This window comes from Pelodiscus sinensis, chromosome 10, assembly GCF_052426305.1.
Source record: "Pelodiscus sinensis isolate ZL-2025 chromosome 10, ASM5242630v1, whole genome shotgun sequence".
In the NCBI taxonomy this organism is placed as follows: domain Eukaryota; kingdom Metazoa; phylum Chordata; order Testudines; family Trionychidae; genus Pelodiscus; species Pelodiscus sinensis.
In genome coordinates this window covers 24,228,931-24,248,532 of record NC_143061.1, presented here as the reverse complement: position 1 = coordinate 24,248,532, position 19,602 = coordinate 24,228,931, and the positions used below count along the sequence as shown (strand labels likewise).

The window sequence follows — 19,602 nt, the reverse complement described above, 5'->3', positions numbered from 1 at the left end:
TTGCACCCACATTGAGTTAGCCTCTGAGAGTTCACATTACCGTGCCACATACCTTCCCATATCCCGTATATATGTGTCCACCTAGACAGAATCCTTAGGACCTTGCCTATTGGAGTTGGTCTAGGTATTGATTCCTAGTGTATTGTGGGGCAACATTTTTGTCCTGCTTGGGCCCTTTTTTGGGGAAATGGTAGCCTGAGAGTACTTCCTACTAGGGATGTTAAGTAGCGATTAATTTGCTAGTCAAGTAGTCAGTCAAATTTCCAGTGACTACTCAACTAGTCATTAGGGAAAAGCATTTACAGTGCTCACTTCTGGGTCTCAGCACAATTCCCCCATTGCTGCTCTGCACCCTTAAAGGAACAGAGAGGAGCTGGCATGCAAAGACGGGGAAATGAGGGGAGGGAAGGGGCCTTGTGCTGAGAGAGATCCGCGGGACCAGCTGCCACTGCTCTGTCCCTTTCAGAATGCAGAGTGGCAGTGGGGGAGGAATTGTCCTGAGACCTGGCGGGGGACCAGTGATTGAGCCAGCGTCTTTGTGTGCCGGCTCCTCTCTGTCCCTTTAAGAGTGCAGAGAGGCAATAGGGGGCAGGAAGGTTATCAAGTAGTTAAGCTCCTGCTTATCGGATAGTCAACAACTTGACTACTTGTTCATGTCCCTACTTCCTACTCTGAATTCTCATCATTTCTGACCTTTTTAACCAGGGGAAAAGCCATGGATTTGTTGGATGAGCCAGTCCTACATGCTCGTTGGAATGTCATTTCAGAAACAGAAGGTGGAGAGACTCTGAAGTCAGTTTGTTCACTGACGACAGAAATATCTAGATTGCAGTCACTGTGTCTGATGGCTCTGTAACCTGCACACCTACTGGGTGTGGTTCACTGTCCGATGTAGTGGCACTTAGACCACTTACAGAGAGAGAGAAGAATGAATTTCCGTAGCTAAGCATGCAATTGTTTTTTTTAGCTCAAGCTGTAGAGGCTCATGGACTAAGCTCCAAAGGTTGCTGGTTCGATTCCTGTTACATCTGCTTGAGACAACATACCTGATAAGTACTGCTAGGATGATAAAGGTGAAGAATAAACAAACAAAATCCCAAACAGCTGTCTTTGGGAATGATACCTCTAAAGTCCCATTTAGAAATGTCAATTATTTTAGACCTCCTAATGTGTGAAATATAGTGCTTGCATGATTCTAGCATTAACTAACGTAATGGTACTTCCTTGCTGTACTTATGTTTTTTCTTTTTGTCTCAGCAGTTTAAACTTTAGGATAGTTTATAATAGTAAATTTAGGACTAGATAAACTGTAAGAGCATTAAACAGGTCTGTACGGCACTATATTCCTTTAAGGACTGTAAGGGAGGACGTGGTTCTCGTACCATTAAATAAGGTATTTCCTTTTGAAAAGAAAGACAAAGGGAGGATACATATAAGGAAACAGTGATAGGTAAGTTTGAGATATGGTATTTGCTCTTCTGTAAATGTTAGCTGGTTCTTTGTCACCCCAAGTCACTGAGGGCATGTATAGATGGCAGTCACTAGCTGTGACTGTAGGTTTGAGCTGATATACCCAATCTAGTTTTAATCTAGCTAGTTTAGATCCTAAAGCAGAGAAACCATGGCAGCACGTTTCAACGACGGCTGCTGTTAGAAGCCCGTCTGTAACTCTGTGTAATTACTCCTGGGACAAACTATCACGAGAGCTTGCTCTGCTGTAGCTTAGTTGCTTCAGGATCTGACCCAGCTAGACACTTCTGAAAAGTAGATTTGGGTGCGTCTACACAGCAGGGCTTTACTTGAAATAATCTATACAATTGCATAGTTTATTTTGAAATTGGGGGCATGTACACAGCACTTATTTGGAAATAGAGCACTCTTCCTCTGACTTCCCTTACTCCTCATAGAATGAGGGTTACAGGAGTTGGAGTAAGAAGTCCTCCAGCTGGACATTATTTCAACATTATTTTGAAATAACTGCCTGCTGTGTAGATGCATATTAAGTTATTTCGAAGTAAAGGTGGTGTAGATGTACTCTTAATTATTATAAGGGGGGGATAGAATTTCTGGGCCCCTGGTCAAGGTGGTGGTGGCTCTGTGCTCTTGGAGGTGGAGGGAGCGGGGGCTGGGGCATCAGTGCTGCTGAGACCCTTCCCCTAGCCACTGTTGCTGCCAGCCCTTTTGACTCATTGGACCTTGGGGCAGTTGCCTCCTTTGTCCCCCTGTTGGAGGGTCTGCTTATTGTAGTAAGTCACCAGCTGTTTGAGAGAAACTTTCCCCCCATCATGCATATTTGGCCCTTGGCCCTTTTAATTTGGCAGAGCTAAGGGGACAAATCAAAGATACAAACCAGTGGTCTTCCAAGCTGCATAATGTTGCAGGCATCAGATACTCATAGTGCACTGGGAGAGGTATGTACACAATATGATCACAGCCTGAGTTCTTTGGACAAGTTTTCATCTCAGAGAGGTGGGTTCCTCCAGAGAGAGGTGCGGTTTTCATCTCCAGAGAGGTGCGGCTTCATCTAGATTGGAGAGAGAAATAGATGCTGGTATTTTTCTAAGCACCCCTCTGCTTATGACATGACAATAAGATGTTGCTGATCTCAGTATGCATCTCCCTCTCCTTTCCTTTTGGTTTTGGTCAGCAGTGAAATAGTTAATACTGAAATGATCATCTGTGGGTATGTAGTTAAAAGTCCATTGAAATTAAAGGGACAGATCACATATGCTAAACTATTACCTCAGCCTCTCTGAAAACTCGGAGAGGTATAGATGCATGGGTTGCAGGTTTTGTTCACAACCAAGAGAGCTAGAGAGACAAGACTAGATGAGCAAGGAAACACAGGAAGATGTGCTCAAAGTTCTGATGATGCCTTAACTATAGAGGGTGAGGCCAGTGATCACTCTAACACTATTAATGAATGGAACACAGGTGAGAATGGATTGTTTACAGGTTGAAATGAAAACCTTTGCAATCAATTCTGATTCTAAGCATTGGGAGCATGCTGCTTGATACATAATTATTTCTGAAATGTAAGAATAGGGCATATAGTTGTAACTGTCATCTGCCCAATTGACTACACCTAGTTCCTTCCAATTACTCTAGTGGTAATGTCATTGTGGGGGGCTGAGGTGAGAAAGATCTGAGTTATAGCTTCAGAACTTAGAGGACATCTGATTGCAGATCCAAACCTTGAGGCTCCACTAATATTAACAAAAAATTCTGCTTTGCAAGTCCCAAATAAGTTGGTGAGAAGCTCATCCCAGCTTTTTGTGACTCTATGTATATGATTCTTCATCCTTGCTAGGCATCCTTTAATATAAGGATTTTTGCATTTCCCAGTTTTAATATTGGGATTCTATTTTTTTTCAAAGAACTGATTTATTAAGTAGAAAAAGACTGATTCAAGAATACCTCTAGTTATTAAGGCCGGGTAGACTCATTTGTAGCATCTTGTTGGGCCAGGTCTTTACTCGCCACACCTGAGAATGATGTTCTGGAACTCAGTTTAGTGGGTCTTGTATTGACTCGTAAATCGAATGCTAAAGGCAGCTCCAGCTGGCATCTGTACTCACAGTCACAAGGACTAGGTGAAGTCTCCTGTTGGCCTTCTCCAGGGGGAATGGTGATAAGCTTGGCTTAAGGTAAGCAGACTCCAGTTTCATATTCTATAAAGTTGGAGTTGCGTACCTTAAGCCAACCTTCCAGGTCTAGTGTAGCCTAGCCTTAGTTAGTTATGTTAAATGCAACTAAAATCTACAGGGACTGTACTTCCAATATTGAGGACCATTATTATTTTCTTGGTAACAGTTACTATTTAAATGACTTTTTTTTAAAACTAAAACCAGAATTGTTATTAAACTATTGGCATATATAGGTGTTAAAGAAGCTAACTTTAAAAAAGCAATTTACCATGATCATTCTTTCTTGAACTCTTATTCTGTTGTTTCTTATATACCATAATGTTTTGAAGTGTGTACTTTAAAATGCAGTTTTGTTTGCTAATGTGCACTTTGCTTTTATGTCTGGGAAATAGCAAAACGCACCTAAATGTTCCTTGGGTGATTCAAAGCAAAAGTTATTTATGCCTTTACAGACTCTTGCACTTATATACACCAAATTTTGTTGCTAGCTATCTTTAGCACTTGAAACCTTTTGATACCATTTTTTGAAAACACAAATATTTGGATAAAATCAGTTTCATTGCTCTGACTTTTTTCCCAGTTGCTTGACAAGTTATGAATGGTCTCTCTCTCAAAAAAAAAAAAAAAAAAAATTAGCTGCCTAATATTGCATAAGCAATAACAAAAACTTTGTCCAAAATAAATTATAAAAAGACATGAATCCACTTTGATACATAATAGGAATTAGATTTTCCATTATACCAATGTGCTGGGGTTAATAAAATTCACAGCAATTAGCTGAAGGAATGTTCCATTTGAAGTTCATATTGGCATCCCTCCTCATTAACTTTTTGATTTAGTTTAAAATGTCCTGGATGAACATTTTAAAAATGACCTGAGATGTAACATGCTCATTTTTACAGAGCCACTAAGGCAGGAGCAAACTCATCAGTAAATTCAAGTTTCCTTTCATTTCCATCACTATACATCTTCAAATTACAGTAAATTTGTTCCTGAGTTGGAGAAGTGCCAGGAGTTTCTCATCTAGCTGTCTGTGGGCTGCATTTCCTTCTCTTTTTTTTTTCTTTGCAGCTTTCTGATGCCTATAGTGAACTCCTCTCAAAGGTTTTCAGCCTCACACTCGCCTGATATTCTGTAAGAGTCAGAACAGGCTCTGTAATACTGAGGAATACTGCTCCAGTATCAGGCTTAGTCTAATTTTCCTGCAGGTGATTCAGAAGCTCCAGGATGCATCTGGTAAGGTGTTTAATTTTCTAAATAAGCCACTTAGGTGTTTCCTTTGTGGTTATTTTTGGTACTTTAATATTCTTGTTTTTTTAACTAACTGAATGTAATGATGCTGGTGCCTATTGCAAACACTGATGCTGTTTGTTTTAGCTGTTAACTAAAGATGTGTAGGTAAATATCAGAAAGGGACCTTTGTTTTTAGATAACCAGGCTTACAAATACTAATGATCAGATGCCATTTATAACATACATAAAGCAATAATAAGTTTATTAGATTTAAATTAAGACTATATTACTCAAACTAATATTTGTGACCACAGAAATGAGATGTGTGTTGTTACGATAGATTTAAACGAGGATTTGAAAAATGCCTGTGAATTCACTAAATTCTAAAAGAACAGTGATGCTTCTGTAGGTTTTTAACTGCCTTTTATTTTTACTGTGGGGAGGGAGGGTGAAATGTGGATATGGTTCACAGTAACTCTTATAGGGCTTTTCTGTTTCAGTATTCAGCAGGCAGTTTAGCTATTTTAAACACTAGACCTTGAATAGTAATTAGATCTATGGAAAGCTTCTGTAACCACAAGTTAATCTATTTGCCAATATGTAAAAAAACACATGCACGATCGTGTGTGTATATTTACATGTGCACATTTATTATGTAAATTAGATGAACTCTTATAGAATATGATGTCAGTTTAAATTTGTGATTACTAAATTATTTGTATTACAGCTGGTTAACCATATTTTTGACATTGTCAAGAGACTAGTTCCATGGTTTTGCCCCTAGTGATTTAGTTTGAGGTGCTTATTAGCTGACTTGCACATGAAAGACATTCTTATAAAAACAAATTTTCTTACCCATTTTAAAATACAAAGTAGAGCATATTCAGTTTTGTGCCATGTATATTGTAAACAATTACTTACACTGCGTATTAGTTTAATAGACTTTAGAAATAATCCACACAGCTTTCTGTTTCATTCTTTCTCTTAAAATAGAGGACATAAAATATTCATCAATAAAAAGTTATTAATCTGAAGTACAGTTTGAAATGAGCATGTATAAGTTACTTACACTAGTATACCAAATTAAGAGAAGAGATGTGATAACGTAACACATTTTGGGGACAGTACATTGGAATTAAACCTAATTGTAAATTGTAGTTCTGACATTTCAATTTAGGATTCTTAGCAAGAAAATTAAAATGGCTTATACACTATGCAGGCAGTATCTAGCTCTCACTTGGCTGTTTCTTCACTTTAGGCTTGCTCCTTTTGAATTCCAGCATGGGGAGAGAATTGAATTCCAGCATGGGGAGAGAAATCAAGTTTTACATAGTGATATATCTGACATGGTATAGTTAGAGCAGGTCTGGCAAAATGTGGTCCACAGGCTCGATCTGGCATGCCAGGTCACTGGATCTGGCCAGTGGATGCAGCGGGAACCCCAGGCAGGCTCCTTGTGTGTCTCGCCCCACCCACATGCCACTCAGAAAAGTGGCTGCCAATCCGTTTCTCATTCACCACTGTGAGCCTGGAGGGAAGGAGGAGAGATGAAAGGCTTCAGGCACTGTGCCCGTCCCAAGCACAATCCCATTGGCCGGTTTCTGGCCAATGGGAGCAGCCTGTTTGAAGAACTGGCAGTACATGAAGCACAATGCCTCTCTCCCCTCCTTCTTGTAGTTATTTAGTCACGCATATGGCACCTGCAGCCTGTGCAGGGGTGGGGCAGACAGGGAGGCTGCCTCAGAAATGTGCTAGGCTGCTGGCCGGGAGTCACCCAGGTAAGTCTCCCGGTCACAGCCTTCCTCTGGCACCCCAGCCCCTTCTCCCTCAACCCTCTGCCTCCCTTCTGCACTCCTACACTCATAGACCCTCCTCCATACACCAGATCCTGTACTCCAATCCCCTGATCTAGGTCACAATCCCCTCCTGCCCTAGGTCACATCCCAGACCCCTGCACCCCCATCCAGTGCCCCAGGTTGCAACTGACTCCATCACCCAAACTCCCTTCCTGCACCCCAATCCCTTACGCCAAGCTCCCTTCTGCACCCAACTTCCATCTCAGACACTGCACTGCCTCCATTAATATCATGGAAGAGTGCAGCCCTTGACCAATTTCCAAAATCTTAGAGTAGCCCACCCAATCAAAAATTATTGCCTACTCCGAGTTAGAGAATGTAGGTTGTAGCTATAATGTGAGTATGAGAACAAATATTTAATGGCACATTTTATATAAACTAATATTAATATGAGCCTTTACATTATTGTAAACAAGCTTGCTGAGTGCATCAGAGTTGGACATGTTGGCTTTATTTTCCATTTGCAGTTTCAGTGTCTGGCCAACTGGTAGAAATCTATGAACGAGTATTCACTAGCTAGTAAAAACTAATTCACATAATTCAATATCTGAGATGATAAACGTAAAACTACTGTGGTGTTTCTAACTGCTTGAGACCTGCCGACAAGGTACAGTATACTGAACCATATTTTCTGCCATTTATCACTTGAAATCTACAGCTTTAATAGCATTTGAATATGCATATTGAAAGTAATTGAACAATACCAAGTAACTTGTTTTTAAATATTGTTCTGTGCAGTACTTTTAGCCAGGTAAATATGGTACAGTACACTTGATTTGGCATTGTCTGTTTTTTGAGATTCCTGAAATACAATGGCAGAATAATTGTATAACTTTTATCAGATTTAATCTGAGTAAAGCTTATCATAAAAGTGTCAATTATTGAAGCACTGGTCAAATAAAACACAAGACAATGACATAATTACTACTAATTGGAATTTATGTAAAGTTTAATCATGAGATGAATGAAGTGTCCTCCACTTTCTCTGCTCTTAGTGGAATTTGTAGATGCCTAGTATTTTGCAGGATCAAGTTCTTATTTTGAAAGACTATAACAAAAATTGTTTGGGAGTAAAAACAGGTATTCACTATGGGATGTTCTGATGTGGGGCTCTTTTGGTTTCTCCTGAATAAGCTGTGCCACTATGGATAAATAGTGACTGGTTGAAGCAGGCAGAGTAAACCAAGAATCTCCCACAACACGGGTGTATGCCCTGTACAGAATCTTGACCCCTCCTCACCCCCGTTCAAGTGCGGATAAATATTTACATGGTCGTTTTAAGTATTTTCATTAGAGTCTTATCTCTACTGTTTTACCACAGTGGAGCAATTACCTGAAACTAACCCAACCTTCTGCTGCAGGGTTTGCTAGAACAACTACATCTACTACTGACTGGTTATTACTACACTTGTGAAACCTTAAATTAGACACAGTTGGGCTAACTGGATATTGAAGTACAATTATCAGGAAGTAGAAGACAGCATCCGTCTCTCCTTTTGTGCACATGCACTCTCTTATAAACTAGTATAGTGAACTAATGTCATTTTCTTTGTCAGCCCACCCAACCAGGTATGAACATGTCTTTTCATGGGTAGGGAAAAAAAGAAAAGAAAAACAGCTTTGTCCTTTCAGTGCCAGGCGCTACTTTTAGTTTAGCAGCATCCTTATACTGGAAAATAATAAAAGCTAAAAGGAAGCCATTTTCTTCCTGGCTATGGATAATTGACTTAGTGAGACACCTTCAATCTCTGTCCACATTCACACAACAAGAGAAGGAATTCTTTTTGACTGACTCCATTTTTGGTGATAAATATATTGTAGCATAATTGATTCTGTTCCACTTTTTCCTAATTTTCCCCAGTAGTTTCAGGATATGGTTCTCATTTTCTGCACTAAACCATTGTCCACTGATGCTGTAGTGTGACAGTTGGTGTGATTAGCTGTTGCAGTATTTTAGCAGTAGATAATTTGCCCAGTTCTTATCCACTATACGATGTTGGTATTGGAATATGATAATGTGATATTGTATTTCATTATATAATTTGAAATCAGTTTGAAATACACATTATCATTTTGTATTCATGGTCTGTCTCTTTTAATATATTAGTCCTGGTTCTTTAAAATTCCATCTGTCCTGAAGGATGAATTGCATAAAACTGAGTCCAGTTTAGAAGTAAATCTCTACTTGTGGGACAGATAGGATTTTAATAGGGCCAGGAAAATATTACAGTTTAATACAGAATATGTAAGTTTGCCTAAAAAATTACTGGCAAGCAATGTTTGGTTTGCCGATTCTTACTAAGTTACAATTCCCTTGGAAGTTTGAATATGCGTTTTTGTTTTTTACTATGAGAGTTTGAGGACACTAACATGCTGTATTAATTGTATTATGTAGAAACATTTCAGCACTTACATTTAATACTAGAAAATCAGCTACTCTGAAAAAAGAATTTGAAATGTGGACAAAAATGGTCGAAATGTTTTTGGAGAGACTTTCAACTGCATTCCATTTTATCTTCAAGTGCATTTGTGCATTCCAGATTGGCTATATAAATTCAACCACCTTACTACTTTTGATAAGCCTAAAACAAGTATGGGATGTAAGCTCCTCTATTGTGGTCATGCTATGCTCAAAAGTAGGAGGGTTTTGGCATATGTCCTTACATCAGTTCCTCCAGCGTAAAAAGTAACTGAGTTTCTTTCTCTTACCAATCTGGGCATACCACCAGAAACATTAGGACTGGAATGCTTTCAAGAGAAATTACTCTTGATTATATTAGCTACTTGTCAAACACTTGTCTTGCCAGGAAATGGAAAATAATGATGTCCACCACCTCAACAAATGGACTAATGAGTTGAAATTGTGTAAACTTGGAAATTGTATTACAAAAACAAACCCAACTGTTCATGTTATTTGTATACTTGTAATTTTTTTTTTTGCTCTCCTTGATTAGTATTTATAATCAGGCTTCCCTCCCCCCCCCCCCCCCCCAAGCAAGTCATTTCTGTGTTAATATCCAGGAGGCACAGTGTTTAAGACTGGATTGTTTAGTGGACTATACTATCCCAACAGTTACAGGCTCAACAGGAGAATACCAAAAATGATGCAGAGGCCAGCTCTATAAAAGGGCAGAGCAGAACTCTAAAAATAGGGCAAGAATATTAGTATTTATTATATTTATTGTACCTTGTGTCTGCTATTGCAGTGGTATTCAAACTTTTCAGGCTGCACACTCCTTTCCAAATGTACATGGTGTGGTGGCACAAAGGGTCATATGCACCCCGCAGAATTTTGCCTTCCATTTAGCAACAGCTTCTAGCTTTTCAAGCTGTGGGGCCTTAGGGAGGTTTGAGGAGCAAGTAGTGATCCCAGGTAGTTTGGGCCAGCTCTGTCTGTCTGGGCTCTGGGAGGATGTGCCACCTCCATCCCCTGACTTATCCAGCAGGCCTACGTAGGTTAGGAAGGCACAACCAAATATTGTAAATCAGAGGGGGCTCAGCTCAAAATGCATCGCTGCTTCCCCTAACTCCTGCCAATTTTCCCATAGTTTGAAAATCTGTGTACTAAATAAAATGTGTTGAAAACATCTGTACTAAATCCACCATTACAGGATTTTTCCTCCTGTATCTTCTGATGAAAGCTTGTTTGAAAACCATTGCAGCCTAACATAAACATAAGGGATAGGCTACTAGAAAGAGATTGAGACATGAAAGGTAAAGGAACAGCAGTGGTGGGAAAGTGTAGTTGGGGCCACATTACCCTTTACATCCCTCATCTGATCAACGTTTGGCCTCTAGTGGTAACTACTTTCCATACAGCTCTAACCCAGAAGCATCCCAGAGTGAGAGGCTGCGGGGCTTGTTATTGAAGAAACATATTTCCCTCTGTGAGCTTAATCTGTAAAGAGCTTTGGGTATGTCTACACTACAGCGCTAATTCGAACTAACTTAGTTCGAATTAGTTAATTCGAACTAAGCTACTTCGAACTAACGCATCCAGACTAAAAAACTAGTTCGAATTAGTGTTTTGCTAATTCGAACTAGCATGTCCACGTTAAGTAGACCCTGAACCGGGGTTCAGGATGGCCGGAAGCAGTGCCGGCAGGGCATCAGATGAGGACTTAGAGCGTGGAGCTGCTGCCTCAGGCTAGCCGAGGGCTGTGCTTAAAGGGACCCGACCCCCACCCCGGACAGATAGTTCTCAGGGGTTCCCCGCTTGCAAAGCAGTCCTGGCTTGGAGTGCCCTGAGTGTCCACACTGGGCACATCACAGCACTCAGCCATCAGACCGGCTGCACTTGCCGCAGGCTGCCATCTGGGGAGAGGGAGCAATTGGGGGGGCTGCAGGAGAGCTTCCACCCCCAGAAACTCCCCGGAGAGCCAGCCCAGTCCTCCCCATCGGGGGCTAGTACCCCATTCCTCCCTCACCTCCTTCCACTTACCCTTCCCTAGCCTCCCTTCATGATGTGCAAAATAAAGAAAACGTGTGCTCAAAAATAGAAACTCTCTTTATTGAAAAAAACTCAGGGAGACTGGGAAAGGAGAGGGTGGGAGAGGGGAGGGCAACTAAAATGATCAGAGGTTTGGAAGAGGTCCCGTATGAAGAGAGGCTAAAGAGACTGGGACTTTTCAGTTTAGAAAAGAGAAAACTGAGGGGGGATAGGATAGAGGTCTATAAAAGCATGAGTGGGGTGGAGAGGGTGCATCAAGAAAAAATCTTCATTAGTTTCCATAATAGAAGGACTAGAGGACACCAAAGGAAAGGAATGGGTAGCAGGCTTCAAACTAGTAACAGAAAGTTGTTCTTCACAAAGCAAAGAGTCAACCTGTGGAACTCCTTACTGCAGGAGGCTGTGAAGGCTAGAACTAGAACAGAGTTTAAAGAGAAGTGAGATAAAGTGATGGAGGTTGGGTCCATGGAGTGGTATTAGCCAGGGGGTAGGAGTGGTGTCCCTGCCCAAAGTTTGTGGAAGGCTGGAGAGGGATGGCACGAGACAAATGGCTTGGTCACTGTCTTCGGTCCATCCCCTCCAGGGTCCCTAGGGTTGGCCGCTGTCGGCAGACAGGCTACTGGGCTAGATGGATCTTTGGTCTGACCCAGTACGGCCATTGTGAGCTCAGGGCTCAGGGTTGGAGGTCTCAGTGGACCACCTTGATTTTCATGCACACCTGCTCCTGGGTGGCCAGTCTGGCAGCTCTCCTGCCTTTGATGGCCACTTTCCTGTCCGCACTAGACCAGGCGGGTGCCCGCCTCTTGCGGTCCCAGGCAAGCTCCCGGGAGCTGCCAGCCTGGTCCTGGGAAGAGGGGGAGGGCTGGGGGGCATCGGGGGCTGGCTCGAGCCGTGCCAGGTGCAGGGTCTGCTGGCTGGGTGCCGGCAGGGTCTGCTGGCTGGGTGCTGGCAGGCTTGCACCTGGCACGGGCATCGTAGCCAGCCCGTGCCCCTTTAAGGGATCCGGGGCCAGGAGGGGGTCAATAGTTTCCCTGGTGTTGGCCAGAGTGGCCACCAGGGAAAGCTGGGGAGGGCTAGCCTCCCACTAGTTCGAATTAAGGGGCTACACACCCCTTAATTCGAACTAGTAAGTTCAAACTAGGCTTAGTCCTCGTAAAATGAGGTTTATCTAGTTCGAACTAAGCGCTCCGCTAGTTCGAATTAAGTTCGAACTAGCGGAGCGCTAGTGTAGCGCCTATCAAAGTTAATTCAAACTAATGTCCGTTAGTTCGAATTAACTTTGTGGTGTAGACATACCCTTGGAGATGTCCCTTGAAAGAGCTACTAGATAGAGTTTTATTATCACGGTTATAAAATTCATGCAGTTTACTTTGACAATAGCAATTGCCATCTGTTCTTTAGAAGCAGGACATTATTCATACATTGATTCAGAATTTAGGGACTGCACTACAGAGCTGCTGTAACTCCACCTGTTCTTGGTATTTAAACAGACCATAACTATGTCTGACTTCTCCAGGAAAAAAAAAAAGAGTACTCCTGTAGCATTTTAGAGACTATCACAAATATATAAATATTATCATGAGGTTTTCTGGGCAAAACTCACTTCCTCAGATGAGCAGAGACTTCTCCAAGTGAATAGTTGGCTCCTGGATCATTCCTAGACTGTGTGGCTTAGCTAACCAGTGTTCTGAATGTTGAAACTTTTAATTTAGATACTTCTCAGTGAGAGAGGTAATCATGTGTGCTAATTTGATTGCAACTAACACTGAACAAACTTGCATTGCTCAGTCTGCCTCTGGTATTAGAGCCTCTTCCTTTTTTACTTTCATCTCTAATATGAAGCTGTAGGCCCAAAGGTTACCAGTTGTCTGGTGCTGCAAGTAGATGCTATCATCCCTGAAAGAGAGGCACAAGTTAAAGGGCAGTTCTGTTCTCTATGCTGTGAAAGTTGCTTGCTGTTTTGGGCAATCTGATTCTTTAATAGCTAGTATTTGATTTAAAACAAAATACAATGAAATATTGATGAAAAAGTAGCTATGTAAACTAGCTCAATGACTCCTTTCCTTGTGTACTTAGAATTTTAGTGAATTTTGTGGATGATAATTGTCTTGTATAGGACCTAGCACACTATTGATGATTGATTAATAATAAGCTTTGGGAAAAACGATTAACATAATTAACTATATTTTAATTGCTTGGGCCAAGCCTCCCCTCTGTTAAAACTGTCAACTTAATTAAAAGCAATGTGTCCCAGGGCATAATTTGGAGATAGTGGGGTGGAGTACTGTCACTGATGACATAATTTGATCTGCAGAACTTGTGACTAGGGATGACAGACAAGATGCAGTGTTGCATGAAAAGTATTGAACAATCATATATTGGAAAGGTTTATTTATGTCCTAGGTAATTAATTCCATATGTTCAAAAGCAAAAATATCAATCTGCCCATCTTCAGAATACATGTGGCCTCCAAGAACTTTCATAAAACAGTAACCTTCTGTGACACTGTTAGGAATTTTTTTTCTGGGACATTGTTACGATTCATTCATGAAATATACATTCTTCTTGTCAAACAGTCTAACTTAATTACAACTTTAAAGTGTTTTGTTTTATAACCACAAAACCGTGCCCAGACATTACTCAGACCTGTACATTGTTCCGGAGCCTGCAATCTCAGCCACATAAGCAGGGTCAAGGGAACTTAGCCACTGAAATTCTGAATCATTTAAAGAAGGTGTGGAGAAATTGAGAGCTGGGATACATAGTCTTGAATCGGACTCTGAAAAGACATAAGAGTCTGGTCATGTAGATTCTATTGCAGGATTGTATAGGGCAATGTTACTTGTTTTAACCAAAATATTTTAAATATATTTCAGCTTATTGCTATGTAATTGCAGCTTACTCTTGAGCTGCATTTTTGCTAGCTACTGCAACATTATTGTGCATTTCTTGAGATTTGATTTTTCTTAAAGCCCTGGTTCCTGAATATCTGCTTTAATTTTTTAATATAAAGTAAGATTTTAGCCATGTTAGTTGCTCTGAAAAGCTTGCAAATGTGAATCCGACGGACTCAAAAACCAGAAGACAAATACAAAGAATCCAACATTTATTACTGTTTAAAATCTCATATTTAATTCAGACCCATGAATCGTTTGGGGGCATGACTCTTGAATTTTGAATGCTAATGAACTGCTGCTGAAAACTAGGTGCTCATACCATCTCAAATATATCAAATTTAATAAATTAAAATAGACCAGTTCACATACTGGTATTTAAATATATTTAAAGAACACCTTTTTAAAAAAAAGGGAAAAAATAGTGTTTACATTATATTAAAATGTAATTCTTGTCAGTTCTAATTTTCTTAGAAGCAAAATTAATAATCTAAAGAAAAAACAAAAAGCAAAGATAAAAATAACAAAGAAAAGAAATCACTATGAAAGGCATCATTTTTAGTTTTCCTATTAATTTTGTCTCCTTCCCCTTTAAGTTGGCTCTGAGGCATGGGATTCTGTCTTCCATATAATGTAGCAGATGAATAGGGTCATATATTTTTTTAAATCTTCATGTTGTAGAACTGTCCAGACTTACCAGACATTTTTAAAAGTTTGTGTTTTGCTGGCCCTATACTATTATACTCTTTCTGTTCTCTTTTATTTTTTTCATTTACAGATGTAATGTCTCTGTATCTGTCTTTAAAACAAAGATCTTTGGTGTTGCCAACACTTGTGAAATTATTGTGATTAGCACAATTTCAAGAATGACTTTTATAACTGCTCTTGATCTTGCATAAACCCCTCAGCTGCTCAGACTGCAGTGAGTACTTTCTTTGCTAGAGGCTGCTGTGTCACTTGTAGAACATGGGGAGCCATTACAGCTGATTGCTGTGTAGACGTACCCCTAGAAACTACAGTGTTATTCTGAAATAACATAGTCCACATCTACACTACAAGCAGTTATTTCGACATAATGTCAAGACAATGTCAAGCGGGAGGAATTCTCACGCCAACTCCTAATAACCCTCGTTTTACAAGGAGTAAGGGAAATCGGAGGAAGAGTGCTCTAACTCGAACTTCCTGCTGTGTAGAAAGTGCCAAAAACCGAAAGAAGCTATTTTGACTTAAGCTACACAATTGACGTGGCTCAAGTTGCATAGCTTATTTCGACTTTAGCCCTGCGATATAGAATGCCGTAGGTGTTCCAACTCCCAGTTTGTTTTCAACAGGGCATCACTGTGGAGCAGACAGAGCAGTGAGGAACCTTACCTCCAGCCCACAGAGTTCTGCAGCAGTAGACTTAACCCCCCACAGTAGTATACTGCAGTATATGAAGGGGGCAGACTCATTGAGAGAGGCAATCACAGGGATTCTAGCTGGCCAGCTCCTTCCAGCAAACATACTATCTCGTGGACTGGAATAGCCTCTGGAGCCTGCTGGGAGGGTCCCCTGAAGAGGAGCTGAAGGCTAGAACTTTAACAGGGTTCGAAAAAGAGCTAGATAAATTCATGGAAGTTAGGTCCATCAATGGCTATTAGCCAGGATGGATAGGAATGGTGTCCCTAGCCTCTGTTTCTCTGGAGGTTGGTGACAGGGGAGGGATCATGTGAAGATTACCTCTTGTGTTCCCTCCCTCTGGGGCATCTGGTATTGGCCACTGTCAGCAGACAGGATACTGGGCTGGATGGACCATTGGTCTGACCCAGTATGGCCGTTCTTATGGTCTTATTCCTTTTTTTATATAAGAAAACCAGCCTGACCTTAAAATTGGAAACTGAGAAATGGAATGGGAAACAGTACCAAAAACCCTGCTCAAGAATTGGCTATCATAACATAAGTCAATAATATAATAGGCTAGTCAGAGGAGCTTTTTGTTCTGTTTTAGGTTGACAGGACTTTAAGGGAATGTGTAAATTGACTGTCTTCCATCCCCTCAAAAAATTCAGCAAAACTTTGATTCTGTATGAATTCAGTCTTACCAACTCTACGGGTATGTCTCAAATTTTGTGGCAGTGCCTTTTCATCTAAAGAAGACCCAAGAGCCTGCTACTGAGGTCAATGATGACTGCTGTGTAGCTTGCCACAGAACAAAAATCCTATAGTGACAATTATTGATCTAGAAATGTGCAGCTTTGTAATCACTGTGAAGTCCCAATGGAAAATGTCTCTCCTGCAAGATGAGATAAGTTAAGCTAGAGCTGTTGGTGAGTTTTATATTCAGCAGAGAAGTAAAGGACAATGATATTAATCAGAGGTTCAGGAACAATTTTTATAATGGGGGGTATTCTGTGGGGAGTGCCTTTGAACCAAACTGTAAACCCTGTCTGTATATAATGGAAACCCTTTCAAGCCGGGGAGTTCTGCAGTATCCCCTGCTCCCGAAGCTCCAGCATTTATGGTATCAGGGCAAGTGCTTCCCAGATACTTTAGTACATAGTGACTAGTGCTAGCCTTTTCATGTCTTTGCTCTCCCAAAAGTGAGATCTGCTTGTTTATTTAAAAGAAAACCACCCCAACCAACCAAAAATCCTCTACATTTAAAATTTTCACTGAAATGTTCATAAGAACATAAGATCAGCCATACTTGGTCAGACCAAAGGTCCATCTAGCCCAGTATCCTGTATGCCGACAATGGCCAATACCAGATGCCCTAGAGGGAGGGATCACAACATGTAATCTTCACATGATCCCTCCCCTGTCACCCACCTCCAGAGAAACAGAGGCTAGGGATACCATTCCTACCCATTCTGGCTAATAGCCATTGATGGACCTACCCTCCATGAATCTATCTAGCTCTTTTTTGAACCCTATTAAAGTTCTAGCCTTTACCACATCCTCTGGCAAGGAGTTCCACAGGTTGACTGTGCTGAATGAAGAAAAACTTCCTTTTTGTTTCTTTTAAACCTGCTGACTATTAATTACATTTGGTGACCTCTAGTTCCTTTATTGTGAGAATAAGTAAATAACTGCTCCTTATTTACTTTTTCCATAGCAGTTATGATTTTATAGATCTCTATCAAATCCCTCCTTAGTCTCCTCTTTTCTAAGCTGAAAAGTCCAAGTCTTTTTAATCTCTCTTCATATGGGACCCATTCCAAACTCCTAATCATTTTGTTGCCCTTTTCGGAACCTTCTCCAATGCCAATATATCTTTTTTGAGATGTGGGCGTACCATGGTTTTATATAGAGGCAATAAGATAGGCAAAAGGCAAAATGATTCTGCTTAAAATCAACAGTCATACTCTTGAGGAAATAAACCTAAACACTACAATATGTATGGAAATGATTTTCTAGCGATGGTTTAAGTTAACATGGGGACCACGGAGAGCATGCAGTGGTCAAGGAATAGTGTAATCACCAACATAACTTAGTGATTTAGGAAACTTAGGTTTTCACAGAAACCTAAATCATGAAGCAAGTTAATGTTTTTTCTTATTGTTCTTTGCTTAGTGAGAAGTGGACCAGCAAATCAATGCCATTGAAGTAGAAGATTTAACTACTGATCTGCAAATTAGTCTGTTTTTTTTCTCTAGGTTTATCCCTTGAAGGAATATCTTTGGATAAAGTGTTGTGATTAAAAAGTAAAGCAGAGGCCTGAGGATGATAAATGCACCCTGTAGCATTTGCATACTGAGAAGCCTGTGGTTTTTCTTGGGCAAAATATTGATCCCTAGATGTATCCTTAGGACCCTGAACCTATTCAATTGTGGGTTGCCAGGTGGGAAGCAATTACACATAAATCTTATTGACAGCTTCTGACACTAAGCAGCATATGAATATTCTTACATGAATTTCAAATATTGGTTTTATAGCAAAGCAATGAGTTCAATGATAGATATGCCCCACAATATTCAGTATGTAGAGATATTCTTTTCTGCACAAAGATAAAGTGGCTTAAGACTATGATTACTACTGGTGTCAATCATAAGTTTGAAAAATAAAAGCATTAAGTAACTTAGCATCCTACATTTATAATTGACTATGACTTACCCAATGATCTCTGACTGTGTAAACTTGTATTGTACTATTGGAGCATGGACTGGTGAACAAGATAAACAGTAAAAGAAGGCTAAAAACATTTGTCTTCCAACAAGAGTTGTGGCATTAATTTAGGCATGAATACTTGAATTTATGGCTTGTTAGGACTAAGCAGTGTATAATAATAGCACTTTTCAAGTTTATTACTGTTTTCAGTACCACAGATGGCTGCAAATTGTAGGGTTCTCTCCTATTGTCTTTCCCCTTTGCCAAATTAACAGAAGAATGTTAAATCTTGTCTAGCCATAATACAGTGCATATGTTCATTGTGTAAGCTGATTTATTACCCTTCTCAATTGCTCAAAGAGAAGCAAAATGTGTATGTTATTGGTTGGTTACTGGGTTCACTTTGAAATTCAAATATATGTTCTGTATTTAATGACTCTTTGGAAGATGAATAATTTTGCATTTGATGGGTGTCAGCAAGAGTGTTCCTTGTAAGATGTGGGCATGTGCAGCCGTTCGGGAGAGATTTAAATGTTGCTCAGCTTATTAACAGAATGCCCACAGCGAGGTTTTTTGTTTCTAATAGTGGTGCACATTTTTACATGTCTTGGTACACATTAGAAATTTATTCCACACATGTAAAAATCCACCCATGGATGGAAAATATTAGAGGGAACATTGGTCAGCAAGGCAGTTTTTGTGTGCTTTTGTTCTGACTGGCCTCTACATAGTCTTCTGTATGCCCAACCAAAGAAGAAGGTGACATTTCTCTTTTTTTGAAATCAGTCATTGTAAATCCTAGAAAATAACAAGTTTCTCATCTCATTGCAGCTTGTATTGTTGGACCAGTAGAGCACAGACAACCATTGGGGTGCTGAGCAATTCTGAAGTGAAATAGTATGTCTATCTCTTATTTCCGTAAGGGGCTCAGAATGAAATGATGTTCACAGCTGATCTGACTGTGGGGTCACCATTCTGCATCCTCTGCATAATACCCTTTCCTCTTTCATGGATAGAATTGCCATTTGTCCAATATTTGACTGACCTGGGCTTTCTTTTTTATGGATTTGCTAGTTGCCAGGGAAATAATTTAATCTGACTTTTTATATGGGTCTAAAGAGTTGTGTTATCAGTGCACACTGGGATATCTAATGTTAAAAGTTTCTGTGTCTTGCTAAAGATGCTGCAGTGTTCCCAATTTTGCAGGTTAAGTGATCACAGATCAGCACAGCGGAAAATATAGCAGCTCCAATATGCAAGCACACCATGTGTGTGAGAGAGGGTCTGAGTCATGGAAGAATGAGGAGATGTGCAAGGCCATAGATTATATCTATGTGCATAATCTTTCTAGATATGATAAATGGCTGTTGAAGGCAGCGTATTGCAGAGTTGTCTTATGGCTGGAATGCTGGGATTGTGACAGGCTTTCCTAGAGG

The 19,602-nt window shown here is 40.3% G+C and overlaps 1 protein-coding gene across 4 annotated transcripts in view; it reads left to right on the top strand.

The window, feature by feature from the left end:
• Window positions 1-3,115: 3,115 nt before the first annotated feature.
• The window catches only part of IQCJ (IQ motif containing J), a 93,182-nt gene continuing 76,695 nt past the window's right edge, over window positions 3,116-19,602 (top strand). Inside the window, exons 1-2 of one of the 4 annotated variants that reach the window (XM_089780802.1) lie at window positions 3,116-3,251; window positions 4,719-4,883. In XM_089780802.1, the coding sequence (XP_089636928.1) occupies window positions 4,875-4,883 (9 nt within the window). In that variant the 5' untranslated portion in view covers window positions 3,116-3,251; window positions 4,719-4,874. Of the gene's footprint in view, window positions 3,252-3,281; window positions 3,648-3,671; window positions 3,807-4,718; window positions 4,884-19,602 lie in introns of those variants that run through there. The other 3 variants (XM_089780804.1, XM_014573805.4, XM_089780803.1) reach the window with 3 other exon arrangements.